Genomic DNA, 10,214 nt, shown 5'->3' on the forward strand with positions numbered 1-10,214 from the left:
AAAACCCTGAATGAATGTTAAAATGACTGACAGCTGTGTGGGTAACTGATACTCCTGGAAGCCCCGCCCTCTTTCCTTGCCCCATGTTAGGAAAGATGTTGGTCATAGAAGTAAGAAAACTAAAATACTTTTATGGTAAGAAGAAAATAAACCAGAAGAGATCCATGTCTGATTGGTCTGTGATGGAAAATTCCCTGCCATCAGCAGGAATTTATTTTGTGCCCCCAAAAATATATATACATTTCTAACTGTGGAAAACTTGTGGCTGTGAATACATTTGAACATGTACACTTTTACACACTTCTACAATCTTTTGTCTACCTGAACCTTGATTGTGTATGTATGTACCTATATACATATACACACACAGTCAAGTGCAGTTTAACGTCTCAGCCGCAGGAAGAACGCGTGACGGCACTCTTTACTGTCCACCGGGTAATATTTATCGTAGAAATCCAGTATGTATTCCTCCGCTTTAAAACCAAACTTCTGGTAGAGCAGCATGGCCGGGTTGCTGGCGGAAACATGAAGCGTGACGTCCTTCCCCATGCACGTCTACCCACAAAGAGGGGACATTGTTTTGAGTAAATGGAAGCATGGTGTTTTTCAAACGTATTAATTTTTTTTTATTCGTATTTACTTCACCTGAATGAGATGGTAAATCATGAAGGTGGCGATCCCGGCCCTCCTCCACTCAGGATGCACCAACAAAAAGGAAATGTAGGCTTCGTTATACTTGACGTCCGGGACCATAAAGCCGAAGCCGATGACCACTTTCTTATAGAGCACGACGACGCTGAAGTCCGGGTACTGCAGGCACTCGGAAAGGTCCACTCCTTCAAAATATTATACTTATTCACGCTACCAAATACAACCTCGTGTGAATGTTATAAAAGAAATTAATAGGAAGGCTTACCGGGCCAGAACATATCGTGACACATGGAGTTGACGGAGGGGATGTGGTTCGGTCGGACGTAGCAGTAGTCTATGGGCGATTCGGGCTCTGGAACCCAGGACGGGTCGTTCCTGTGTGGGTGAGCGCGAATCTCGGCTAGAAGGCTCATCTTCGGCGGCCTTGTCTCGTAGTCTCTCCTGCAGGCACCCACACGAGTATCAACACCTCTATACTTAATCGACCCTGTTATACTTGCATAACCATCTATAAACTACGCCTACTGGGTACCATCCGTTTCCGTGGAAAGACTGAAAATGTGTTAGACACGACTGAGACTGATGATTCTCAGGAGAATCTCAGATTTTTATAAAGATATTTTAACTCATGCCTAGGATTATTACATACCTTATGTAAGGTTTCAGAGTTCTAGATGTGTAGGGGCTCTTTATTTCTTGGTCCATGCAGGCATCGGAACCCATTAATCTGTGCCAGAAGGAGACGTTGGACTGGTAAAAACCCTTTCTGCCGGATGACGGAACCTGTCAAAGTGAATGAAAATCAATGGCACATCCACTAGATGACTGGTCGAGGATCGTAGTTTGTGTCGAGTTACACAAAGCGATGCGTCACCTGAAAGCGGTCGAGGATGCGCAGATCCTGGCTGTTCATCCTGTACTTGCCCATCTCATGGACCGTGGACACCTGAGCTCCGTACACACCACCGACCAGAGTGAGAGTGGCGCTGACCGCCTGGTCGACGTCCAGCAGGGGGAGCCCTCGCTCGCGCTTAGCCTGCCTCACCAAGAGTTTGCGTCGCAGCCGATTGGCCTGCGGTGTTACAGCCAGCGCTTGGGGACATGACTCCAGCCTGCGCAGCAGCATACGCTCCTCGTATAAACTGAGGGGTGCGTACCGGGCGGGCAAAGGTCCCACTTCGCATTTGTCCCTCCTGCGCTCGCTTTTCTCTTTCCTGCCTTCGTCTCTGGCGTCCTCTGCGTCGTCATCGCTTTCCGGCTCCTGCTTGATGAGCTCTTGCTTTTTGCGTGCAAAAATCACGCCTGTTGTGCCCCGCGGTGGGGGCGGGTACTCGATTCCCGGGTCGATCGCGCTGTCGGCATCCAGCTCTTCGTCATCTAGGGGCGGAGTACGATATAAAAATGTTAGAATTCAGACTACTTAAAAGAAGGCTAATTCGTCTACCGTTTATGCTCACCGTGAAAGAGGGCCTGAGGGGGCATGACGTCTGGTACAAGGTCTGCTTCCGAAAGCAGACTGGGTGTTGCGGAGTGTGAGGCGGGGGTACCAGGAGCAGAGAAATCGGGCGAGGGTGATGGTGACGGCGATGTTCGGTCCGACGAGCTGAGGGAGGCGAAGTCCACCACCTCGCCTCTCTCCAGTGTGAAAGAGCGTCCGGTGGGCCTGATCGGCACTGACGAGGCAGCCTCTCTCTGAGCACGCCGGATCTCCTTGGCCTCCTGCGTGCGCGAGCGCTTCTCTTTCAGCCGCATTGCGCTCTCCACTGCGCTGCGTCCTCCGCGCTTCCGGAGCCCCTCAACTGTAATAGTGGGGTCTGGTGGTGGCTTCGAAATGGCTGAAATAAAATAAAACATAATTCGAATCGATACTTAACAACACTTGACTTACGAGGTGCGAAAGAAGTTTTACCTTTGGTCTTGAGGGATGAACTGGACACCTTGTCGCCCTCTGGTCTGAGGGTCGGAGGTCGGTTTTGGACCAGCTTCCACCAGCCAGGCTCGCCGAACTCCTGCGCTCCCGACCGGAAGAATGTCGGGCTGCCAACTGACAAACAACCTGCAACTGTGCTCCACCATGTGGATGTCTTCTTCCTATCCAAAAGAAGCAAAATTGTACATGAACACAAGTGAGGTACTGATGTAGGTGAGGTGAGGAGGCCTGAGGTGCAGTCAGCGTTCCAATTCTTCTCGAAGGTGTTCACTAGGGTTGAGGTCAGCATTCTAAAGCAGACCACTCAGGATCTTGAAAACCATGGAGCTGGCTTTGCAACCCGGGACATTGCTATGGTGAAACAGGATTGGACCTCCCAGTGCAAGTGAAGCATCCTACACAATTGTGCGTCTCCAAGCTTGTAGTAACAGTTTGGCTGGAAAAGTCGGCCGCCTCAATACCTTTATCCTAACAGTGTAAACACATTGTGTTTGTTTTATCTCTCGCTGACCTGCTGCCAAGTAGAAACATCCAGTGTCGGCTGATGAAAGCGCAGATATCCTCCTTCCAGCGGAAGTAGCCTTGCCGGCCCGTCCCCTCCAAAGACAGGTTATACATAGCGAGCATCACCACCTACACACAGAAGCCATACTTGTGACGTGTTAATTGTCGAATGATCCTGGAGCACCAAATCCAAGTGCGTCCCAAGAAGCCTAGATAATATCCTACAAGGTTTGTAAGGCAGTTACAGGACAATATTGTAGAAAATACCTGCTGCCATGTGAGGCGCATCCTTTCAAAGCTCTCCTTGCCTTCATCAGAACAGTCTGAGCAGACGAATTTGAAAAAGTTGTCTCCTTTCAGGTAGCTGGGCTGCTCTCCATGAAGCTGAGCTGAGACCAAGGAATGACAAGAGAAGGGAAGAGAGACTCATCACAAAAAAAAAAGAACCATCACACGACCGACTGCAAATCTTCAGTAAACTACGAGGACGTCTCACCGGCGGGGATCCACTTGCGGCACTTTTCGCAGTAGAAGGCCGTGTCCTCGTTCCAGGTCCCCTCGGTGTCCTCGCCTGGGTCGCTGGTCAGCGAGTCGCCACTCTGGTCGTGCGAGAGGTCCACGGACGCCTGGTCCTCCGATTCCACGATGAGCAGAGTCTCGCCCTCGACCTCTCCCTCCTCCAGGCCGTCAGAGGCTGATGTGCACATAGCCTCCTCGTCCGGTCCCATCAGGCCACGCTTCTCCAGTCCATCCATTTTTCCACTTTGGGAAAAAAAGGAAAAAAAACAACAACAAGCAAGCTCAAATATGATGAGTTCAAGATCGTTCTGCTTCTGTTCTGCTTTAAGAATCAAACACACGAAGGTGGAGACAACTTGGTGCATTTCATCCTGATGGTTAATCAGGATGGTTTTAGGCTTATAGGAGAAGCTGGATCAGGTCCATCTGCATAGCCAGGACCATCTCCAGAACCAGCTCCACCCCTGGCCATGACTATGTCCCAAATCATCTCCTCCTCAGGCCTTAGTGTAAGTGCTTTCCTATTTACCTGTCCTGATCAGGTAATTCAGGAACCCTGAGCGCCACTGGGCGTCTCGGCAGCGTCCTGCTGCTCTCTGCGTGCCACAAAGTCTTGTGTCAAGCGGATCTGCTCCTCGAGGGCTCGCTGGTTCTCACGCTTCCTCTCCACACGCTCCAGATCTCGCAGCACCCCCTCTCGCAGCCTCTGTTCAAGAGAACAACAATGACAGGGAACTCGCTTATTTTTTATTTCCTTGCCACAGGTCTTATGTCACTTATTCTAACAATTGATCAATCAATCAAACCCTAAGATCATGCTCAGTGATGGTCACCTTGCTGGACAGGTGGTGCATGGGTGTGGCTTGTGCACATCACGTGACTATGGAATTTTTTTTCCCCCACCCCCTTTACACTAACGGTTAAATTAATGCCCCAATGAGAAATTTGTATTTATTTATATATATTAATTTATTGTTCACACGGGCAGTTTTCAGTGTTATATTTTAGTTAATTTTCTAAAGGTCATTCCCCTTTATGTTAGCCAGCAAGCTAATAATATTAACACAGCTAGCCGCTTGTTAGCGCTGCTTAACCCCTATGCAGTGCTCATACCTGTCTCTCCCAATTCTGCTTGAAGTGCACTCCAGCCACGGTGCCCACAGTCAGTACTACGGATAACCCGAGAACTACTTTAGAAGCCGTAGACATCGCGAAAAGGACATTACGGGACAGGGACACTGCAGCTGGCTTAGCACCCTCGACTCGCTCTGGCACCGCGACGACCAAGACGCCTTCCAAATGCCCGCTTTTCCGACAAGTAGTGCCCTAATTTCCGCTTTGTTCAATACAGAGCGCAGTGTGCCTACGACGGGAATGAGTTTCTATTTGGAAGAGAGCCTCGGATTTGTTCGTGCTATGTTTTTTGTAGGAGGAGACGCATAGTGCCCCTGCAGGTCTGGAAGATACACACGAGGATACATGTGGGAAATTATATATATATTTTTAAATAATTATTCTTTTTAATAATAATTGGGTGTAATGCGATAGGCTATTGACATTGTTGAATAGAAAAGTCCTAAAATATTTATAAAGTCTAAAAATATTTATTATTCTAAGAATTCCATACAATACAGATTCTACACTATTTATTATGCTTATGTTTTTTTAATTCTTCTCAGAATTCTACATAATACACATTCTATGCAATTCTAAAAAAAAAACCCTAGTAGACCACAGTGGTTAACTAGTCTTATTTCTTTTCATATTTCTTTTTAAATTAAAAAAACACAGCTATCAATAAACCAGTATCTGCTAATAAGAGATATGTATGTAACATTGGTCACTTTTCCGGTATATGTTGGGCGAAAATAATCGTTGTTCTTATACAGGGTTTTATTGTGTAATTTGACATGAAAAAATATCCCAAAAAAACGAACACAGTTCCAGAAGGAAACATCTAAGTGTGGTAATCGAATAATAGAGATGATGCTGCTGCTGCTATCTTTCATATGCTTTCCTTGGAAGAATGTACCAAGATCCTACCAAGTCCTAGTTAGCTAATTATTTCTGCCATTTGCAAACATTTGCTTCAAAAGATGAATGGAATGCACCCAGGAACTGTTGAAACTATTCTTTTCTATGCACTGATGAAAGGTCAGGGTCTATGGGTTGACCTCTGATGATTCAGATCAGCGATGATGAAAGGCTCTGCTGGGAGACTGGTCAGCAGGACGTTGATCGAAACTCGGAATGACGACCATAGATGAGCAAATGGATGAATGAATAAATGAATGAATGAATGAATGAATGAAGAGCCTATGCCAATCAGGATTAGTGGTTGTATAAAATGTATAGTATTATATAGTTCTCATGTGAAATTTGAGGGAACGTGATGTTGGAATTTTACTTAAAAGTTGGAAATTGGAAATCTGTGTTCTATTCTTACATCTGCATCCTAATATCACTTCGGTTCGTACTTCTCGTACAGTTTCGAGCTCACGCAGTCTTGGGTAGATTATGGAGGTCGTGTTGTCCTCCTACGAGTGCGAGGTTTTTCTGTTATCAATCGCTCAAGGTCTTACTTTCGGATTTCTCGGCATCGTACGTTCAACCCTGTTGTTGCTCCTCTTTTTGTAGATCCTCCAAGATCTACCAAAGAAAAGAGGTCCCTGTTTTTTTTTTTACTCTCTCTCATTTACAGCAGTTCCAACACCTATCCATTTGTATCTCAGAGTAAATACTAAAGATTAGACCTGTTGGAATACATTTTGATTTCATTTGAGGCTGTAACCAAATACGACCACTCCTTCCTGCTGCTATTCAGCTTGAACAGGTAAAAACAATATGGCCACCTTTACTCTGCCACTTGCTGTTAAATCGAATGTCTGAAAATAAACAAAAAAAAAACAACAGTGAAATTCGAGCTGAGTGTGTAATACGCAGTTCAGGCCGCGGGGTGACCCGAGTGCCTCCCAGCAGGAGCTGGGATGGTGTTTGAGTGTCAATATTGTGAGAAATGTGAACAAGCAGTGAGCGTCTGAAGCGCCAGAGCTGAGCAAATAGGAACGTCGTATGTGAAAGATTTTCATCCTTCAAGTTTTTCTTTGTTGTTTCGGCCATAAAGCTCCACACAAATCAGAGGTGTGTGAGCATGTGTGTTTGTTTTGGGTGTGTGTGTGGGGGGGTGTATGTGTGTGGGGAGACACTTTATGAGGTGGAAGCAGTTTCTGGGAGAGTACTTCTGAGGAGATCTATCATGCTTATCTGAAAAAAACGAGGGAGAGAGATGGATGGATAGAAAGAGAGAGACGGACAGAGATTTTCTGAAGTGTACATTGAACACGTTGCCTAACACGTGCTTCCGTTTTCATTGATTATCTCAAAAACCAATAGAACAGCATGAGACGGGTCACACACGGGTATATCCCACACAGTACTTTTTACAGGAGCATTCAAGGACCTTCAGTGGCTGGAATCGTTTGATCCCTACAAAATCACCTCCAGGTTGTGTGTGTGTGTGTGTATGTGTGTGTGTGTATGACTAAAATGCAATTACTTGCCCAAATTTACATTCAACAACTCCAACATAGACTGAAAGACAAAATCATGAGTGTTTATTCAATCATTCATTCATTCATCCACTTATTTATTCATCCATTGACCCGCTAAACACAAAACTCTGTCACGCCCATCTTCACTCTTTTACTTTATTCAGTCTTATTCCATCTTTAATGTTTCTCAATAACTCCCCATTTTCATTCATTCAGTCAGTCGCTTGCATTTCACAGATCAACATTCACTCATCATATATTCCCTCAGCAACTGCCTCATCCAGTCGCCCAGACAGACCAGTGCACTCGTTTTTTCATTCTTTTATTTCATTCATTATTATTAATTACAATTCATTTACATTCATTTCATTCATTATTTCATTCATTCATTCAGTCATTCGCTTGCATTTCATTTCACTCATCACATATTCCCTCAGCAACTGCATCATCCAGTCACCCAGAGAGACCCGTTCACTCGTTTTTTCAGTAACTCACGGTTACATTAAATCACTTTTTCCTCAGACATTTAATTTCACACATTCACACAAACTTTGTTATCAGGGATAAACAATTATAAGGAACAAACTCATAGGCGATAAACTTAGACCTTTTTATACTACCTTATAACCACTTTATCTGAGTAAAGTTGCCTTTCTTTTACAAATAAAAATGAATTGAATTGAATGGAGTCACAGAGTCGTTGTACAGATGTTCCTGTACATGTTTTCTTTCGGCATCTCCCATTAGGGGGCGCCACAGCGGATCATCCGTCTCCGTACCCCTCTGTCCTCTACATTTGCCTCTTTCAACCCAACTACCTGCATGTCTTCCTTCACCACATCCATAAACCTCCTCCCCGGTCTTCCTCTTTTCTTCCTTCCTGGTGTCTCCATCCTTAGCATTCTCCTAATGATATACCCTATGTCCCTCCTCTGAACATGTCCAAACCATCTCAATCTCGCCTCCCTCACCTTGTCTCCAAAACGTCCCAAATGCACTGTCCCTCTAATACACTTATTTCTAAATCCTGTACGTGTTTTGACTGGTGGAATAAATATGGTGGAGTGATTAGGGATTTGAGTGGCACAGTGGTGTCAGGGTAACGATGCCACCTCCCAGCGGCCTCGGCTCAATCCTGAACCCTGGTCCGTCTTGAGTTCTCTCGTCTCTTTCTCTCAAAAACAAATGAGTCAATTGCATTTGTGAACTGCTTCCACAATTAGCCAGAAAAATCACATTGGACCAGGTCCTCCCTTCAGCTCCCTTCTTAATAAATCCTCACTCAATCATTCTCATTTGTTCATTCACCTTCTCGTATTGACTTGACCAGAACTCGCCACCTCCTTCACTCTCGCTCCTAAAACGGAGCTCAATGATTAACCCGAACGAAGTGTATTTACTTTCTGACGTTCGGGAAGGGACGTACCCCTCGTGACCTATAAACTTTGAGCGGTCCGACGGCAAACAGCAGGCCACCTATCAGAATCCTTACACTGAAAAGTGCCCAGAGGTGTAATAATCAAATCTGATCTAATCAGATCTGATTTGTCACGTACACATACATACCGAGGACGACGTGCAGTGAAATGCCTTGTACGACAACATTTCAGCTTAAAAAAGGAATAGAATTTAGATCAATAAAAAGTATAAAATATATGAAAATATATGTATGTACATTAGGGAGTATGGCAGATATTGACAGTACAAATGAAAGACATTTAGCAATTGTCCTTAAAGTGTCCATGTGCAGTATTTTGTGGTATAAAGCGACACTGTGCTGTTCAAGTCTAGAGTAAAGTGTCATAATATTGCAGGAAGTGGTGCAGAAATGAGTGAAGATGGAAAGAGACGTCCAGTACTAGATCCTGGGTGTTTCCTGGTTTAAACTCCGAATGGCCTGCGGGAAGAAGCTCCTCCTCATTCTCTCTGTGTTTGCTTTCAAGGAGCGGAATCGTTTCCCTGAACGCAACAAAGAAAAGAGTCCATTGTTGGGATGGCCGAGGTCCTTTACAATCTTCCTGGCCCTGGTCCGGCACCACGGGCTGTTGACGTCCTGCAGGTCAGGGAGCTCGGTACGGATGGTACGTTCAGCTGACCGCACCACCCTCTGGAGGGCTCGCCTGTCCTGCATGGTGCTGTTCCCTAACCAGGAAGTGATGCTACCCGTCAGGACGCTCTCAATGGTGCAGGTGTAAAAGGACCTTAGCACCAGAGAAGGTAGTTTATAGTCCCTTAAGCGTCTCAGATGCTACAGACGCTGCTGGGCCTTCTTCACCAGGGTGTTGGTGTGACAAGAACAAGACAGGTCCTGTGTGATGTGAACAAGTAGTTACCAGAAACTGTCCACTCTGTCCACTGGGGGTCCCGTTGATGTTTAGCGGTTGGTATGACCGCTCCTGCTTCGTGCTAAAGTCCACTATCAACTTCTTAGTCTTGCTGACTTTCAGGAGAAGATTGTTCTCCTGGCACCGTCTCTCCAGGTTTTTAATTTCCCGTAGGTAGGCTGTATCGTCGTTGTTGGAGATCAGGCCCCACCACAACAGTGTCGTCAGCAAACTTGATGAGGGTGGAGGATGTTGGAAGTGGATTTTATAATAACGATCACATGATGAAAACTGCTTCGGTTTGAACTTTCTTTTGCGTTTGCTGCACCACTGGCATTATGGGATTTCAGTAAATATGGCAGACCTGGATAGGGATGCCTGGTAGGGATTTTTTAATCTTTTGTATTTTTTTGCAAAAGCACTTTTGAAAGTTTTTTGTAGTTTTAGGTCTAGACACAGGAATCTGCTTTAGTAACGTTATCAGGAAGGTGTGTGTGTGTGTGTGTGTGTGTGTGTGTGTATGTATGTGTCCAAACGGAGGAGGGGCCATCGACCCTGACCCCTAAAGTGATGACGAGCCCTTAGTTGCTCGAGCTCGTTTTTACTGGCACCCCCCCCACCCTTTTTTTATAGCTCAAATCAACCCTTTACACACTTGCTTTCCATTTGATGAAACCCCACAAATGTAATAAATCCCACACGAATTCATATTTCATATTATATTTTGAAATATAT

The 10,214-nt window shown here is 45.4% G+C and overlaps 2 protein-coding genes and 1 long non-coding RNA gene across 3 annotated transcripts; all 3 read right to left on the reverse strand.

Annotated features, from left to right (window-relative positions):
- Window positions 1–167: 167 nt before the first annotated feature.
- On the reverse strand, window positions 168–3,840 carry kat14 (lysine acetyltransferase 14; the record flags this gene model as incomplete). The annotated part of the gene is made up of 10 exons (XM_083550767.1): window positions 168–555; window positions 646–836; window positions 917–1,092; window positions 1,301–1,434; window positions 1,526–2,028; window positions 2,109–2,486; window positions 2,561–2,742; window positions 3,093–3,214; window positions 3,353–3,474; window positions 3,582–3,840. 10 exons carry the CDS (start codon window positions 3,838–3,840, stop codon window positions 382–384), a joined length of 2,241 nt encoding a protein of 746 aa, XP_083406893.1. The 3' UTR covers window positions 168–381.
- Window positions 3,841–4,151: 311 nt separating this feature from the next.
- Window positions 4,152–4,996, reverse strand: pet117 (PET117 cytochrome c oxidase chaperone; the record flags this gene model as incomplete). The annotated part of the gene is made up of 2 exons (XM_083550768.1): window positions 4,718–4,996; window positions 4,152–4,310 (listed from the first exon to the last, which is right to left on the reverse strand). The coding sequence occupies exons 1-2, from the start codon at window positions 4,811–4,813 to the stop codon at window positions 4,152–4,154; spliced, it is 255 nt and encodes an 84-aa protein (XP_083406894.1). The 5' UTR covers window positions 4,814–4,996.
- Window positions 4,997–8,802: 3,806 nt separating this feature from the next.
- Window positions 8,803–9,945, reverse strand: LOC310731541. Its single transcript, XR_014535251.1, has 2 exons — window positions 9,755–9,945; window positions 8,803–9,591 (listed from the first exon to the last, which is right to left on the reverse strand). It is a non-coding gene; the product is annotated as an uncharacterized lncRNA (long non-coding RNA).
- Between the last annotated feature and the right edge of the window lie 269 nt (window positions 9,946–10,214).

Source organism: Silurus aristotelis (genome assembly GCF_946808225.1).
Source record: "Silurus aristotelis genome assembly, chromosome: 9".
In the NCBI taxonomy this organism is placed as follows: domain Eukaryota; kingdom Metazoa; phylum Chordata; class Actinopteri; order Siluriformes; family Siluridae; genus Silurus; species Silurus aristotelis.